This window comes from Pleurodeles waltl, chromosome 4_2 (genome assembly GCF_031143425.1).
Source record: "Pleurodeles waltl isolate 20211129_DDA chromosome 4_2, aPleWal1.hap1.20221129, whole genome shotgun sequence".
In the NCBI taxonomy this organism is placed as follows: Eukaryota; Metazoa; Chordata; class Amphibia; order Caudata; family Salamandridae; genus Pleurodeles; species Pleurodeles waltl.
The window spans coordinates 7910382-7929069 of NC_090443.1; the positions used below are offsets into that span (position 1 = coordinate 7910382).

Sequence of the window (18688 nt, forward strand, 5' to 3'; positions counted from 1 at the left end):
CTTTGCATTGTCCTCATGTCATATTGTGCAATGCAATGATAACGCAAATGCAAGAACAATGCAAAGGTTTCATAAAAATGGTCCCTTCAGTTGCAAACCCTGGGAGCTTGAACAACCGGCCAATCGCTGTCAGATGAGCTTAGCAGATTTCTTGCTACAGCTATCCATACGGACTTCTAAAATCCTGCAAATATATATATATAAAAGTTTTTCTTAACAAAATCCATTTTACAAAACTAAGCCTGTGTTTTCTTCATGTAAGGGAGAGCAAGCCCCCCAATTTATAACTTGCTAAATTATAATGCTGTTATTAAAATGGATGTGGCATTTGCTAGGCAGAAGAATAAATAGTTATGCCATTGTGTATTGTAATACATTGTATTCAACATTTATACATCACTTACTATCCCTGTGTTGGGCATTGATGTGCTTGACTATATGGGGAGCAAAGAACATCATGTAGGGTATGTGGTTGGAAGTGTGTTGTCTTATTTTGATCCTCTGTGGGAAGTATTTCCATGTCATGCATGAGGATACCAAGCTGTGGGTTGCAGCGATTAGCAAAATGATGGATGAAGAAATATGAGAGAGAGGAGTGAATACAGCCTGAATACAGCATCTCATGTGAGCAGATTTGCATTATGTCGTTGGTTTACATGACAGATTGGTCTGGAATACATTGAAATTAAATTTTAGAAAGCTTGTCAAAGGCATGCTTCTAAGGGCTTATGTGGTACACTTAGGAGCCACTTATGTAAAGACTGAGCTAGCTCAAGTTGAAATGTAGGTTTCACATACCTCTTCATGGACAACTGGTGTTTGCTAGACACCTTAAGGGCAAGATTCAAAGACCTACCCCGGTAGAGAACGTCAGGCTATCCGAGGAATTTCATAACTTTGAGCTGTCAGAGGCTCTTTCATCATGTTCCAAATCTGTTGCCTACTGACACGCAACAGCTAAATCTGGTCATGGAGCGCTAGGCTACGAATGTGGATTTTAAAAGGGTTTTTCTCCTGGCTGTTGTATCAAATATGGTGGTTATCCTTGATACCAACTCCATCATTGGCTAAAATGCATTCATTTACCCAAAGAAAAAAAGCAATAACCTTGAACATAAATTTCGCAAATACACACGAGTTCATGATACAATTTTAAAGGCGCTCAAAGGAGTTGGAGTGTGATCTTTAACATTAATATTAACATGAAAAGCTTGCAATATATTCTGTAATAATGCTGAATAGAAATGTGTTAATGTAGAAATAATGTACGCGTTTGAAATGTGCCCAAGGGAAGTGGCCACCAATGTATTTGATGATTAATGAAACTGACTAATAATGAATTAACAATGTCCTATTGTATGACTTTGTATTAGCATTAAGAGTTATGTATTCGGTTATGCTAAATTATTCACTAGGCCTTAGTTAGTAAGGGTCTGGGCCTAGCTGCCTGGTCTCATATTAAACTGTATTTTCTAACGTGCAATGTGCTTCTTTCCCGAAAGACACAAAGCTGTACTTTTCCAGAAGCTGGAGATATGTGTGTAGCTGTAGTAAATTCTTTCTCATGGGACCCGACTTGCTCAAGGAGACATTCTTGCTGAATGCAACAGTGTAATTCGTGACAGGTGCAAGGTTGCCTGCATTAGAAGAAGACAATGGAACTACTGACCGGAGGAACAAGAGTAACTTTTCTTACCTGACATTCCACCCGATGAAGACGTCAATAACAGGAGCCAATAAACTGCATGAGAACTGTGTTAGGTGAAAATTCTAGTAAGGGTTGTGAAGGATTATTGGACAGAGATAATTATGCACCAAATATTGCCCAATGGGAAATCAGAGACTTGTTAGACAGTTTTGATATAACGACGTGGCCCGAGTAGAAATCAGCATTCTTCCTCGCCACTTTTGATGCCATGACTTGCCATTCTTCTTAGCTGTTCTTCCTCACCAAACCTTGCTATTCTGAGAGACTTTGGGGGTCATTCTGACCCTGGCCGGCGGCGGAAGCCCGCCGGCCTGGCTGGAACCGCCAGAATACCGCTGCGCGGTCAAAAGACCGCCGCGGGTATTCTGGGTTTCCCGCTGGGCTGGCGGGCGACTTACAGAAGGCCGCCCGCCAGCCCAGCGGGAAACACCCTTCCATGAGGATGCCGGCTCCGAATGGAGCCGGCGGAGTGGAAGGGGTGCGACGGGTGCAGTTGCACCCGTCGCGATTTTCAGTGTCTGCATGGCAGACACTGAAAATCATGGTGGGGCCCTGTTACGGGGGCCCCTGCAGTGCCCATGCCATTGGCATGGGCACTGCAGGGGCCCCCAGGGGCCCCACGACACCCCATACCGCCATCCTGTTCCTCGCGGCCAAAACCGCCAGGAACAGTATGGCGGTATGGGGGTCGGAATCCCCATGGCGGCGCAGCAAGCTGCGCCGCCATGGAGGATTCCCCAGGGCAGCGGAAAACCGGCGGTACACCGCCGGTTTTCCGTTTCCGACCGCGGCTGTACCGCCGCGGTCAGAATGCCCAAGGGAGCACCGCCAGCCTGTTGGCGGTGCTCCCGCGGTCGTTGGCCCTGGCGGATTTTACCGCCAGGGTCAGAATGACCCCCTTTGTCTTTAGCCATCTGATACTTTAAACCATCCTCATCCTACCCCTTGTCCGATATTCACTTCACCTCCTTATGAGGGAAGAGCCTATTCTTAGCTATGCCCTACTGAGACTTGCCTGTTCTATCCTGGCTGATGGCGAATCGACTGATGTCCTGAGGACGAAGACTGACACTGCTTGCTGACTCATTCGGATGGGTAACTATCTGATGATAAATTGAAATTGTCTGTTTGCCTTTTCTTTCTAGGTACCAACTGCTCTCTTGATAGAGTCCATAGTCAGATGTTTTCCAAATTTGTGTTGCTAAATTGTTTTGCATGAAGCCCAATATGCTGATGCTAATTTGAGGTTTGTTAAGGAGTTCACTAATGTCGGATGCAAATAGACAAATGACTGAATTCTTGCTTTGTTGAATAATGTACTAATGATGCTCGGCTAAAGTTGACTCATAATACTGTTGTGCTTTATTCTAATGTTCATGATCTATGCTCTGATAAAGTTTTGCTCTGATTGCCAAGTTATAGTGGTTTTGATGTGCTTGTTATTGTTGAGACTAATACATATGATATTAGATTGTAACTAATAGGGAATAAATATCCTAACTCTTACTAGATTTGTGTGGTTATTCATGGCTGAAAGGTCATGATGAGTTTGTTGTATTGATCTATATTAAATGTTATTGATTGTTTCGCTCCATTAGTTATAGGGTATATTGATAGAGTTATTGACCTATTGATTGTGATGCCAAAGGATACCTCGTGCTGGGAAGTCTCCAACGTGGTCAAAAGGTTCATTGGCCTAGACGTGTCTCCTTGTAAGTTTACTTATCAAGGTTCTGACGCGTTATCAAAGGAACACCCAGGGTTTATAATCCTGCTAGTTAATTATGTCTGAGTTTTACCTATTTTATGGTGTACATTGGGCGGTTACGACAGTTTACGTTGTAAGATAGTTTAGCACCTTTGAGTGCCCGTTGTAAGAATGGTGCAGGATTGGCAGCTTTAGGGATTAAAGATCCTGGCTAAATTCACTCAGCCTTCCATGCGTTCATGGTCGTTAATTTGCAAAGATCCATTGCTTTCCATTGAAAGCTGGGTCATTGCAAATCTTCTTTACCAGATTGGTTCATGGACAAGATTTTATGCGTAGGCATCAGCCTAATGCAGTTCGTACTCGCCTGAACCCAATCTAGATATTAATATATGAGATATTAAACTACATTTCTGTACATTATATGGATTTTTTAAATAGCCCTGAAGACATTTCAAATGTGACTCGAAGATTCAGAGGGGACTTCAGCGAATGTGGGTTTAATAAGCACTGATCTGTACAAATAGCAGCCTGTGCGTTCTTCTGTCTATAGAACTAAAGCCAGACTCGTTTTGACATTGTTTTTTTAATTGAAGCTCACGTGGTCAGACTGTTCAGTGTCACGTGGCTCCACACTGCAACTGACTTCCGAGGTCTGTGCTCTCAGACATTAGAATCAGCGGGTTATTTCTGCAACGTTTCAATGTCTTTTGTGGGGGTACGTCGCAGGAGCTAAGCAGTGCAATCCCCCTATCTGATTTCACGATGGCAGACCCGTTGCATCTACCCTGTAGTTATTAATGGATTAAACCGTTCCAGAGGCCGAAAAGCACTGCCATGCTTAAAATGTGTTTTATTTTTATTTGCGTGCAGTTTTTTTGGAGGGAGTAGTCAGACAAATAATATGCTCCGCACTTTGAATTATGTACCAAATAGCTTCGAGCAAGTGTCTGAGGCAAGAGAACCAGGCAGTTACTGTTGCCTCAGAAGGAATTCAAACATTCTTACATTCCTTCCCGCCTTTTCTCTATTCTCCATTCAGTCTTTTGTCCTTCCTTCCCTCCATCCTTTCAGTTCTTTTTTCATCCATCCATCTTTCTACCTTTTCCATTCATCCATCCATCCTCTACATATTTCTTTCTTTTTATCCGTCCTTTCTTCTCTCCGTCCTTGTGTTTTACCTTCCTTCCTGCTTCATCCATCATCATTCCTTCTCGCCATCTTTCCTTCTCTCAGTCCATCCAGCCTACTTTTCTTCTTTCTTTCCATTAATCACTCTATATTTTCTATACATTCATTCATAGTTCTCTCCATTCAAACTTATCTCTATCTAGGGACGATTAGGAGTGCAGGTGCAGAATAATCCTTGTGGCACTTACGCGAGTGGTATGTATTAATCAGAATATTTTTTCTTATTCAGATCTGGTACATTTGAATGATAATTTATAATTTCTGTCCCATTGTATTACTCCCAAATGCCAATACAACATTTAAAAACACTTTTCATCATCTATTTCTCTATCCATCTATCCTTTCATTCACCTCTTCATCTGCAACCATCCATTCATCTCTCATCGTCCTCTTTCCATCTTTCTCTACATCCGTCCTTCTTTTGTTACGCCCTCCATGATCATCTGAATCCATCCAACTCTGCAGGGATCCATTCATCCATCTTAGCATCTTTCCTTCTCTACAGCCCTCCATCGCTACATTTCTTCCATCCTTCCACTGCAAGAGGTCGTATTTCTCAGCTTCTTGCAGACCAAGGTCTCCAATCAAAGAGAAAAGCCCATAAACAACAACTTCAATATTACATATTACACAGAACTCTCCAGTGACACCTACCCCCTTCAAGCTGTTAAAGAGATGGGTTAATAACGCCCCTGCTTTAACTCCTAAGGCATAAATGTAATTGTTGATTTACTGTTGAAGCTCTTGGAGGGATGCACTATATTGGGTCATAGATGGAGTTTGTGTGTGCAGAAGTAACACACCTAGAATGTGGTTTGCTAGTTGGGCTACCAGTCAGACCTTTAAGCAGATGCTGCTCCTCTGCTTGGGAGGAAGAGTGTTGTCCCCCCCCCCCCCCACCCCACCCGGCAGCAGCAGCAGCTGCAAACCTTTTACCAAAGAGCAATAACAAGCTAAGTTTATTATCCTTTTTCGATGAAAGGGGCGGGGCTACAGGCTGTGACTAGCACTAAGTGGGAGTGCACAGCACTCCCCCTCACTGCGCATGTATATTTGGCCAGCAGACTCCAGCCGGCCACACACACATGCGCAGTAGGTTTGCTCCAGCCCGGCACTGTTTTGCCAGGCTGGAAAGAGCAGGCACAGGCTCCCAGTGTACCTGGGTGCCCCCAGTATCAGAAATGGCCACAGGGCAGGCTGGGAGCGTGAGCCTGCAGCCTGTCTGTAGCCTAGGAGCGGGGCAGTGCGGTGCTGACGGCAGCAGCACAGGTAAGTTCTTTTTTTTTATTAATTCCCCCCCACATGGTTATACACTTTGGGGTTTTCTCTAGTGGACATGTCTTTTGTTTTAAGAGCAATATTGTGTACAGACAGAGATGTTTATGCCCATTAACATTTCTTATCGGATAAGAATTCCTGCCAGGCCACAGCTCTACGTTAAAGATCATTTTATAATGACCATATTTAGGACTAGTGTTAGCCAAGACCTTTTGATTTTACAAAAAAAAATTCTATAATATTACTTGGGAGGGCTTTCGACCAGTCCTTATCATTAATTGGTCTATTACTGTTCTAGACCCATTAGCTGTGCCCATGCATTTTTTCATGCAACCTAAGGCAACATATGGTTGTGCTAAGTAGGGTTTCTCTCACACTGTAAATTGTCCTCTGTGAGACCCTGGTGCCATACTGTTTGAAAACTGTTGGTGTACAATAGCACTTCATGCGGTCAAGGCTTTTCTCCACAGAACATTCCTTCTATGCCACCCAAAGGTTGTATTTTCATGGTGTTTTTGAGCCAAAAAAGACTTTTATTCTACTGTGCATTTCCCCAATGGTCTGGAGACCCTAGAGGCCAAGTTTTGGGGCAGGAAGCTGCCCCTTGTGCCTTTGTCACTTTCCCCAATTTACTAAAGGTAATTGCAGCAGGTACTGCAGGGTTCAAAAGAGAGAAAAGGGGAGGGATGAAGAAGGTAGAGAAAAAACGATCAGCGTGGGAGGAGAAAGAGAAGGAGAGAGAACAGATGGATTGAAGGATGGTGATTGTACAAGCAGATGAGGGGAGTGGGGCTGTTTGAGTATTTTTGCACAAGCTGTTTTTCGTTCCTGATTTCACCCCTCACGGTTCTCATGCACTTCTGGCACTTCTGTCATGGGGATTCTTGCTAAATAATCTGGAGTCTGCTGTTTGCATTTAGGAGCATCCCGTTCAGTGTTCGCTACGTTTATGCATAACCTGGCCATATTCACATAGGCTTAGTACAAGAGAGTTCATCCTGCGTGTGCCACTCTCTAATGAGAATTCCAAACATGTACTATGGCTACTGATGATGATTTCTGCCATAATGCATATAGAGGAGACCTCTTGCAGTGAAAGCTGATATTAAGCAATTTCCCACCATTGCCCATAGAAAGTCTTTTAAGCACAAGCCTAGCATAATGACACACAGTGGGATATTCTTTTACAGGAAAGTCTGTGATGCTATTGGCTGTTCTGGTGTGTGTCTTCCAGTCTCTATTTTAATGCATGAGGGATTATTTTACAGTCTGTGAACTGCTCAGTAGCACAGGGAGCACTGGTCACAGAGCACTGACAAAACCATCTAAATAAAGGGCTGCTTGCATTCTGTTACACTAATTTTTCAGATGCTTTTGTCCTTTTCTCTCCCCAGTACACAAACAAGTAGTGGCAAAGCCAAGAACATGCAGTGCAAATGCCAAACCTATTGGCTTTGCCATTGCTTGTTGTTTTATAGGTGCCATTTCCTTTCTTACACATGCAAACTTGCACACAAATTGTCATTCTGAGGAATGTCAAGTATGGAGACCAACTTACCCTCCGGCTTTTGATATGGAAAGATAAATGGGACATATGGAGAAGTCATAAAGTAACCTGTCGTAAGGATGTTGTTCTCTATGATTTCAGGTGGTATGTTGTTCTCACATGTTTTATGACAATCAACACATGTTCTTTGTGTAGGGCCTGGAAGAATATCAAAGATGAAAAGTCAACTCACAGGTAAATCCACACAAATAGTTAAGTCTTAAAAACTGAATACGTCTCTACAGGCACTTCGGGCATTTTACAGCACACATAGAAAGAGAAAAATTCCTCCCAGGATGTTTTTGTGCAAGGTGTCCCTTCCTGCACAAAAACAACCCTTGCGCCATGGTGCAGCAGCACAGAGGAAAGGACAGGACTGTGCCATATGCTATAGATGTAGTGCATTCCTGCCCTTTCACTTTGACTTGCTGCGCTGCCTTGTGTTAAATCCCCATTAATATGCCCCTTAGTGTTGTGTTAAAAAGATGTATGATCCTTTACAGCTCAGACCCCCTAAATTAACATTGATACTGTACAACCTGTCTTTGGTCTGTAAATGTAACAGACCTCTAAGACTTGGAAATACAGGGTAGTACTCTGAGAAATAAGGCTATTTATTGCTGATTCTTAATATGAAATATTTCACCTACTATGTGCATGTGATATTCTATGGCTAGGTAGTAATGGTATTATGATCTGATATGGTACACATAGCGAGTATGGTGCAAAATGGTATGAAAATAATGGATGAGTGACATCTTATGGTCTGATGTTTACAGTCTGGTGTTATTTAATGCTGAATAGTATTCTAACTGAAGTAACCAAAAAAGTGGTGGATGGACTGCTTGAAACAATCTCAGCCACTGGTAATTATTTGGGGGCTTCACCCCAGTCCATCGTTATTTCGCATAACATGCAACCTCAGTTTGGTCTTGGGTTGCATTTGCTCTGGTTTCAGGGAAGACATGGCCTTGACGACGGACTGGACTGTTCCCATTGGAGCAGGGTCAAGACTGCTTTTCATAGCGCTGATGCAAACTGAGGTGTTACCAGTTGCTGAAAATAATCCAGCACATTTTTGTATACTTCAGTGTGACACCCTAGGTGGTACGTTTATGCCCAGATGTGGGTCTCATGCACAATGTTCCAATGGAACCAAGCTATATGCATCTGATGAGCCGTAATAAGGCTAAAACCAGTCTTAGGCTGCTGGTGCTTTGGTACACAGAGGACCTCGTCTGGCAGTCTGTGCTGAATTGTTCCCATTGGAGCTGGGCCAAGACTGATTTGGATATGGCTGGGTCTAGCCTGAGGTGGATATTTGTACAAAATAACGATGGACTGGGATGTTGCCCCAAGTAATTATCAGTGGCTGAGATTAATTCAAGCATTCTGGCCATTACCTTTCAGTACACTTCAGGATAAAATTGTAAGGCGAGTATTGCATCTTATGAAGGGATGTGCAAAATCACAATTTTTCTCATGAAATTCTGCAAAGTTCCATAAACTCTTGTTCAATTTATTGACATTATGTTTTTTTTAAAACAAGCATGCTCCCCGCATAAAAAGTAATCTCCTGAGATTCCGGCATGAGATATGTCTGAGTAAAGAATGTCTCTTTCTGAGACATTTGGTGTATGAATGAGTCTTCACATGTTTTTTGTGAGACCCGAAATTGAAAGACATTTTGTAAGTTTCTCGTAACTCAAAACCCAGGAACTTCCCACACAGAATTAAAACGTTGGCCAGGGTTAATGATATTTTATCAAATGGAATAATATGACAAGGTTTCCTATCAAAAGACTTGGTTTGCATTGATATGGATGATATATATTTGATGGTCCACTCTGGTGTGGTGTAATACAGTTCAGCATTGTAACGCAAGTGATAATATAACATGGTATTTACGAGACAGTGTGATGAGTATGGTAACATGTGTAAGGTTATTTTGATTTGCCATTATTTTATCATGGTGTGTTTTGTTATATGGTTTCTCTGATGGTTGGGTAATGTACGAAAAATTAGGTACTGTAGGTAGCTTTGAGGTGTGGCTGTGAACTGTGAAAGAGAAACATAAGTTATTGGGAGAGCATGAAATGATGTAAGCTATATCTGGTGCTTAGCACAATATTGTTGCTTTTAGTGTTGCAATTTTTGCTTGATTCAAAGCTTGAGAGAGTACCTCTGCAAGTCAATAGGAGTGATGGTGACATTCAATTTGATGCCTTTGATATCTCTTCTAAACAAGAGTGTGGGTAGCCGGAGGAAGGTTGGTGAATGCACCCTCGCTGATATCTGTGTTCTTAGCAGTCAATTGGCGTTTCTCAGAAACAATTTAACAATACCTGTAGCAGAAACTTGCCAATGACTGCAGTAGGTGTATTTGCCACTAAAACACAAGTGTTACTTTTTGGTGTGATATTAGACAGGAAAATGTCTAGGCTTGCTTTACATAAACTGCACCCATTAGACATGCCCGCTGTACATTCCATTACATAAGGTGCACCCAGTGTTGCCACACGTTGCTTCAGTGGATGACTGCACCCTTAATGCTAGACACATCCCCAGAAAATAGAGCTTTCACTGAACACTCCCTGAAAGTGTGAAAAAGCCCCTTGATCACTGTGGGGACCTGGGATACCCATATGAATGGGCACCTGACAGATTTGCCTAAAGGGGTGCTAGCTCCATTCGTTTTAACATCAGAGTACATTAAGACTTTTTGGATTCTGCCAAACCTTAGACATCTTTACATCATTATCTACCACCCGTTGGCCAAAGGTCTTATAGAGTGTTTCAATAGGGATTTAAATGAGTACGCACAATGCCACCTTGCTAGCAATGATTCTTTACCAAGTTATAGATGTATCATACCTCACCCTAAACCAATACAAAACTATCACTTTTTGAATTACAGAAGCTAGAACCATAGCTAGAAATACAGCAGTCACCATTTCTCCCTGCAGTGGTTAAAATAGTGGGGTTCTGCACATGTCACTGCGATATTACTGACATACAGAGCTGGGTGGAAATGAAGCAGAATGCTAGCAAAGCTTATCAAGGTGTTAGGAAGAGAGGTAACATTTTGTAGTTGTGGTTCGAAAAATGGTGATGGTCAGATTAATAAGTCTGATTTGCAACAGATTCAACAGTTTTTACCGCTCAGATGAGGTGGTAAAGCAGGGATACAATTATGCCAGGTAAAATGGTCCAAGTTAGAAGAAAATAAATTGGGTAATGAGGGTGTTGTAGAGGCGCCAGGTGGTTATAAGTGAGGTTGTAGGTTTGAGTGTGTACAAGGATATGTGAAGTGTCATGAGAATCCTCCGCTGCTTCTGGAAGCAATAACGTATGCTGGGGTGTCCACAAGGGAGTAGCCAGAAAAATAAAATGCCTCTGCTTTGAACAATATAATAAATGGCAAAAAATGAGCGAGTGTAATGAGCACGACCACCAGTTATCCAGGGATTGCTCACCCTGAGGGAATTATGAAATCCCCTTCCTTCTCTCCATCCTTCCTTGTCTTTTTTCTTTCTTTTCTCCCTTATCTGATCTTTCCATTCTCTTTCCAAATTTCCATCCATCCTTCCTTCTTGCCAAATTTGTTTCTATCTGTCCTTCCCTCTCTTCACTTTTCTTTCTTTTTCATTTCTTCCTTCCTCCATCCATACATACATCTATCAATCAGTTCATAATCCTCACCATCATCAAACATCTATCTGTATTTCCTTCCTTTATAAAATCCATCCATTCATCCATCAAACCATCCATCCTTCTTTTCATGCATTCCTCCAATACATCCAATCTTCTCTCCATCCACTCTTCTCTTCATCTTTCCAGTCTTCTGTCCATCCATACTCTCCATCAATCCATCCTCCCCCCAGTCCTTCTTTCTACCTATCCTTAATCTATCTCTGCATCCAACCATCCACCTACCCTTCCATCTCACCACCCACATATCAATAAAGCCTTTCATTCTTTGACCATCTATCTTTCTCTCATTCATCCCTTGTTTAAACCCTTGCTTGATTCATTTGTTCTACCTCCCCGCAGCTCCATAAACACTATTCTATTACACCAGTATTTATGAGCAGCTTCTGCTTTTTGACCAATGCTTTAATCAAATAAATGACTCTTTAAAAAAGTGTCATCTTTTGATGCAGCAGTGGCGTTCTATTAGCTCCATATTTACAACGTGATGCCTTTGGCCAAATGAGTCAGTTTTTCAGGGCCTGCATCAAAATAAACCTGCGTGGGATCCATCTGCGCCATGGAGATTTAAATATATGCAGAGTGGGTGTTAAGTCACTTCCAACTCAGTGATATTTACAACTTTTCATTCTTTGAAGCTTCTTCATCATGCATCACACATAGCCTGCAATGCGTCAGAATTTCCATGCCTCCAAAACCCAAGCGTAGAGACTGATTCAGTGGCTTTAAAACAGGAACCTGACCATTTCAAGTCACTTCACACCCTTTGAAGGTGTCTGTTTATCACATTCCCACTAGTTGTAGTAGGTCGATGTATGTGCCAATCATGTTGTAGGACCCCCTGACCAACCTGGGACCACGGCACCTATGATATCATCATCCATTGCAGCAAGGCTATGTGACGTTGTGTACTTTTTGCAAAGGACAGGCCAGGATTGTCACTTCTCCATAGAGGAAGGTGTAGTAAAAATAAGTATGTTTGACCACTGACTTTGTGTTTCTCTACTGTGGGTCTTAGTTGTTCAATGTTCACGTTAGACATTACATTTTGTATTCGGTTTAGCTGCCTATTGGCTTTATCGTGGCATTAGACATTGCAGTTGAGACATTGCAGATGAGCTGTGTTTTTCCACATGGTAAACTAAGCTTGTGTTTTTCGTATTTTCCTTTACCGAACACAATAGCATGATAAGGCAGCGCATATTTTGTGTTTTTCTTTAGTGCAGGGAAGAACTCAACCTTGGGAGAGAGAGCCTTGAAAACTTGGACAACTTTTGATGTTCCTTCCAACTCTGACCTACAGTAGCCAACATGTTTTGAATATTCACATATAAAAGGTGTTCCTGGGCAACAGCGGGGGGAATTTTCCGAGACTTCAGTCAGGAGTGGACATCAACTGCCTGACTTCCCGTGAGGGTGGAAAAACTCTTTCACGCAGTTGAACAGGGGTCATCAACTTGCTGGCATGAGAAAGATGAAGAGAAGTGACATGCCCACTACGGTGATGAATTTTGAATTTATTCTTTGCTTGGCAGTTATGCTATAATATAATCACATATATTTGCTGTGTACATTGCAGTTGAGAATCACTTTGATATATTTTCCTTTCATTGCTTTGACTATTTTTAAATGTGCACCTCCAACCTACTAATCTCCTCTCTCAGGAACCTCTGGTAAAGTAATAATAAATGTCTTCTTTAAACTAAGAAGTGCATTCCAGAGATTTTTGTCAGCTCGGTCATTAGTGAAAGCAAAACAGAAGGGGCCCCCAAGTCCATGCCTGCATAATCCAAAGGACAACAGGCACCCACATAAGGTAGGTTAAGCATTCATTGCTACTTCACATTCCAACATATGCTGGTACTCACTTACATTACTCTATCACTCACTATGTCACATATACTCAGATCTGTACATACACATAAGTAGACTCTGCCCACTGGGATGTGACACATAGCCATACTGCATACAGTACCTCCTACATCCAGGACCAATGTAAAATTGTACAAGTTGATATTCCACCATTTTACAGTCTTTTACATTGGTCCTCACACATTAGGCAATTTGTGTCAATCTGAACGGATGCATCGCATCAGATTTTTGACACATTGCAGAAGTTGCGTCTGTTATGACACCAGCTTCAGCAATGTGTCACTTTTGGAGTGGATGTGTTGCGAAATCCTTCCCTTCGATACGTCCGTATTTCTGACGTATTCTGGGACACTGCGCTGTGGTGCGTCATATTATAAATATGACACATCCATGGCATCATATGCTTTCTTGTTGCAGCACAAGTATTTTTTACATAATGCTGGTGCAACATAGCAATGTGTCAGTTCTTGTAAATGAGGTCCTATATTTGTCAGAACTGAGCCGAGCCCCCCCTTAAACTACTAAAGTGGGGGTTCAGGACACCCCTAGGTATACAGTGACGGACGCTGATGCAACTGATCCTCGAAAAATGATGCTACTGTACAGGATTAAAAAATAAATAGGTTATCCCAACATCTATTTCACAAGGCGGAAAGTAGTTTTTACCTGCAATATTTCCAATTTTAATATCCGGAGAAATTATGCCTGGATTTGGTTCCCTGTGTCCTAATTCTATGAAATTACTATGGCTGTAAAAATCCTGAAGGAAACAAAACAGAGAAAAAACATACAGAGGAGCATATTACTTAATCATGAAGGGAAGAACCAATAAAAACCATGATGTGAGGCTTTAGAAAATAAAAAAATATTACATCTACTACTACTGATGGGCTATTTAGTATATTAATGTGGTTAATGCCACTAATATTATTAACTAAAAAGTATTATTTATTATTTTATTAACTAAAAGTTATTGCCTGCTGGTCTGGGTGGTAACGTGGTGATGGTTGTTAACACCCACTACAAAGGGTGATAACAGCTGTTAATTGCCTGCCCCACAATTAGGATCTTGAGCCATATCGAGTGCACAGAGGAAGGGGCGTGCAGTTCATAGCTGTTAACCCCCAAAAGCATGTAGGCAATAAGGCTGTTGTCCCACATCCTTCTAACCTTACTCGAGACAGGCAGACAAAAGAGGCAAACATACCCTGTCTACACTGTCGCAGCGTCACACTGACACAGAAGAAATAATGGCGGCAAACATCAGTAGTTAGTGCTGGCATTCAGACTGACAGAATCAATCTCAGCATTCCAGGCAGAGTAGCTAAACCTGCCAGGCTAGTTGTAAAGCTATTGCACATCAATAATGAAATTATTAAGATTAATGTCAGTAATTATGCCCATAAGGATAGCAACAACAAAAATAAAAATAACAACAAAATATTATTATCATTATTATTATTATTATTATTATTATTATTATTATTAATAATAAAAATTAAAAAAATAGAACACGGAGGAACAACTTGCAATATACCCTACAAAGCTAAGTATTTGCAACCTGCAGTTCGCAGATTCGAATCCCAGGACAGTCCAGTCAGATATTTATCTTTCTGAAGTTGATAAATGAATGACTGTGAAACTACAACATGGAAATCAGTTTATAAAAACATGTTCTTATTGTTTGCTGTGATTATTATTAGTAGTAATAGTAGTAATAGCAGTATAGATTTGTCTACAATATCAATTGTAGAGTCACATTCTGTGGAGTGACAGGCTGACCAGTATATCATATGCAGAGTGACAGAGTGGTATAACGTCTCATGTTTGCTTCAACTATCATCTCACCTGAACACTGTGCAGTAGTTTTCCAAGCTCTGATCTTGCTTCCTGGGCATCATCCTGTTTCAGATTCATAGATGTCAACTCGATCCCATTGAGAACTAAAACTTTGGCCTCATCAAATAGCTCAGCATCAAAATGAAACTTCTCGCTGAGGAAGTTTTTCACGTCCACCTGGACATTATGTGATGAGATTTCATTCAGTGCATCCACCAATCCAACTGGTGAAACAGCTCCGCCATAGTACTGGTTGATCATCACCTCAGCACTGAGCTCCTTTACCTGGAGAACATTGAAGGCATGACTTTCACTAAAGAATTCAAGATGGAACATGATACGTTTTCCAACATATAACACAATCAATTTAAATTGTGGAGATTATTGAAGGATTACCACTCATGCCACTGTCAGGCTCATGAAGCTTGTATGCCACCAGACACATAATAGCCTAGAAAGGCAAGGCCCATGAGAGGTGTCCAGAATTGAAATACTACTGGCTTTATAAGCTTATACAGTTGATTTTAATAAGATGCAAACTTATTTTGGGTGGCTATCCAGAAAATCAGACTCAAATATCCAGCCATCCTGGACCTACGTTTGACACTTGGGTATCATCAATAACGTCTCATACACTTGCCACAAACTTTATATCCGAAAGTTTTTTCGTTGTGTCTTATCTTCATGGTTAACTTGGTGTTGTCTTTTGACTTAACCATAAATCATTTTAAAGATCAGGTGAGAAGAATTATAAAAATAAAGAAGTTATGCCTTTGTCTACACTTGCTTAACAGTTGCATTGACTGCTAAGGGCACTATTGAAGTCATAATTAATTATACAACAGCCACACAAAAATTACTTTCCTTAAGGTAAGTATTTGTGATGAGCAGACCAATGAACGAACAAATCTAAAAGTGGTGCAAGTAAACTGTTGAAGATTGCCTAGTGTCCACCAAGATAAAATGTATTAAATTTATTTACCAGGTTAACCAAATCAAAAAATACAATTTTAAAAACCACATGCCAACTTATTTTTCAACAACTACGTTGTCTAAAACACACAACTAAACTTTAGTACAACATATGGAACTGTTAACGCGTCCCTTTATGATAATTTATTACACATTAGGACTCGTTTTAGGCCAATGAATCTTTTGACCCAGTTGAGAGACACCTTAGGACAAGATAGCTAATAAATATGTTAATCAATACGTCAATAATGTCATCAATGTTTATTACCACAATGCATTTCACTTTAGACAAAGACATTAATAAATTCAAGGCAACGCAATTATTAAAACATAACAAAGAGTCAGCATAGATCAACTTTAGCAGAGTCTCATTAACGTGTCAATTCAACAAAGCATAGATTCAGTCGTTTGTCTATTTGCGTCAGTTTAGTGATTACCTGACCTAACCACTGATTAGCATTGGCATGTTGGGCTTCATGCAAAACAATTTAGAACACCAATTTGGAAAACATCTAGCTATGGTCTCTGTCAAAAGTAAGCAGTTGGTACCTAGAAAGGAAAAGCAAACAGACAAATCACAATTGTATTGTCATAGTTACCCTCCAAGGTTTAGGTCAGCACTCAGGTTCAGTCTTCGTCTTCAGGACATCAGTCTAATCACCATCAATCAGAATTCAGCTCCAGGGCAGAAGGATCACTTCCCTCACAAGGAGGTAAAGTGTAAAATGGGCAATCTAAGAAAGAGGATGGTTCTAAGTAAAATCAACAAAGTCACCAAACAGAGTGACAAAGTTTCTGGATAAAATCAATAGCATTCCCTAACCCACCTAAATGGCTCCCCGTGCCATGGGTTTTTATCCCTTTTTCGTTGTACATTCCCCTAAGATTTTATTGGTTGAACGTTATACCCCACTATCTTTACCCAATTAGAAAATGGGTTATGTCATTAATCTTTCACCCATATTATTTTACAAGCTTTTTATTGGTCCACACGATTGACGTCTTCAGAGGTACCACGTCCGGTATGATTTCATCCTTCTGTAATTCTTTGCACATCTTTTGGTCAGTAGCTTCATTGTCTTCACCGGTTTAAACGACCTTATACATTACATTAATCTACACTGTTGCATTTTGCCTAATAGTTTCTACAAGCAATGTGGATTTCGTGAGAACGGATCTACTATGGTTACATTCAGCTTCTAGTTTGAGAAAAAAACAACAAGGGGTCAGGTCCTTTTGCGAGTCAGCACACTGCAAGATAGGAAAAATACGTTTAATATGAGAGCCAGGCAGCTAAGCTTTGGCTCATGCTAACTTAAGGCCTACAAGGATTTCAGCACAAATTCAATAACGCAATCATTAATAATTAGTATAAAACGTATTCTTTTATAGTCAATTCATAACGTTAGTCATTTTTATTAGTCCATGTATACATTGGCGGCCACTCCCCGTGGTCACATTTCAAGTGCACGTTTAAGCGAAAAAATCATTACTACAGTTTCTATGCAGCATTAACACACATTAATTCATAAACATTTCATGTTAATATAGATTATATAAGCTGCGCTCTCTCAGTCCCTCCTCTGATGACGTTCGTCATCACACAAACCTTTCCCTTTCAAACTTTCACTTTTAATTTTTCACTTTGCGCATAATGCGCATTTCAGCATCTTGGCCTTTGTGGGAACTTTCCCAAATGTAATTGAACATTTTCTCCCTTTCACTTTCCTCATTTCTCTTGTTTGTTTTTGTCCAATTTCTTTAAATGTTATCATTAATTTTGCATGCTCCCCATAAACCTAATAAACAGACCAGGACAATTAATAGACCCCCTAATATTTTTGCAAGAACCCCGTTCCAAATGTTGCTAAACCAGCTCCCTATTCTGGCAATTCCTTTTCCCACTTTCTCCCACACTCCAGGTTCCTTCAATTCCTTCAAATCTGTACTATCTCTAGTTAGGTTAGTATGCATACCTCTAATCTTTTTACTATTGTCCGGTATAAACGAGCAACAATGACGCTCGTTGAGCATCTTGCAGACTCCGCCGCTCTTTGCTAAAAGAATGTCTAGAGCAAGCTGATTTTGAAGAGTCTTAGCTCTTTCCGAGCAAGTTCAGTATCCATCAGGAGTATAGCCCCTGTAAAATTTGTCAGCATGTTATCCACAATAGTAGACAACTTTTGAATCTTTATGGAGTTTAGAATAACCCCTACTGAAGGAATTATGGCTCCAAATATGTCACCAACGACAGCAGCCGCTGTCTCTCGTTTTTGTCTAGCATGTTGTAATTCAGACGCTTTAGGTATTTGCTTTAAGTCATCAATCTGGTAAATCTTTGGGAAAACTATCCCCAAATAACATGTCCCATACCATCCCTTAGGGAGACGGTAATAAGCATTAAGTCCACAGATATAATAGATCCCAGGGATCGCTGGATCCTGTCCATTTAACATGAATGTCCATTTACTCTGAAACAAAAACTCATGCCTGCATTCACTCGTTCCCACAAATAGTGTCATGCTCAGATTTTGGCCTGTATGTACAAAGTCTCCCTACATGTAATGCATCTATAGCTAATTTTCCTTGTGTCTTTATTGCAGTGTAAGCATAATCGTTTGCATATGTGAATTTCTCAAGCCCCTTTTCTAATCTCTCTTTCAATGCTTTGCGTCTATCATCAGTGTTATCTAAGAAGATTTTCTCTACACGTGTTAATAAGCAAGTCAGATTGTTGTGGTGTGCATAAGCTTTCCCAAATGTAAGTGTTGGTTCAAAGAAACCTCTAACTAATTTTATACTATGCTCCTTAGCTAACTTATTCAAAAACTCAATCACAGGCACAAAAGAAAACACCACATCC

The 18688-nt window shown here is 40.8% G+C and overlaps 1 protein-coding gene across 1 annotated transcript in view; it reads right to left on the reverse strand.

The window, feature by feature from the left end:
- The window catches only part of LOC138292040 (von Willebrand factor A domain-containing protein 7-like), a 344708-nt gene that overhangs the window by 212307 nt on the left and 113713 nt on the right, over window positions 1–18688 (reverse strand). Inside the window, exons 3-5 of the mRNA XM_069230371.1 lie at window positions 14863–15138; window positions 13681–13774; window positions 7444–7590 (exon numbers count right to left, since the gene is read on the reverse strand). Of these exons, the coding sequence (XP_069086472.1) occupies window positions 7444–7590; window positions 13681–13774; window positions 14863–15138 (517 nt within the window). The remainder of the gene's footprint in view (window positions 1–7443; window positions 7591–13680; window positions 13775–14862; window positions 15139–18688) is intronic.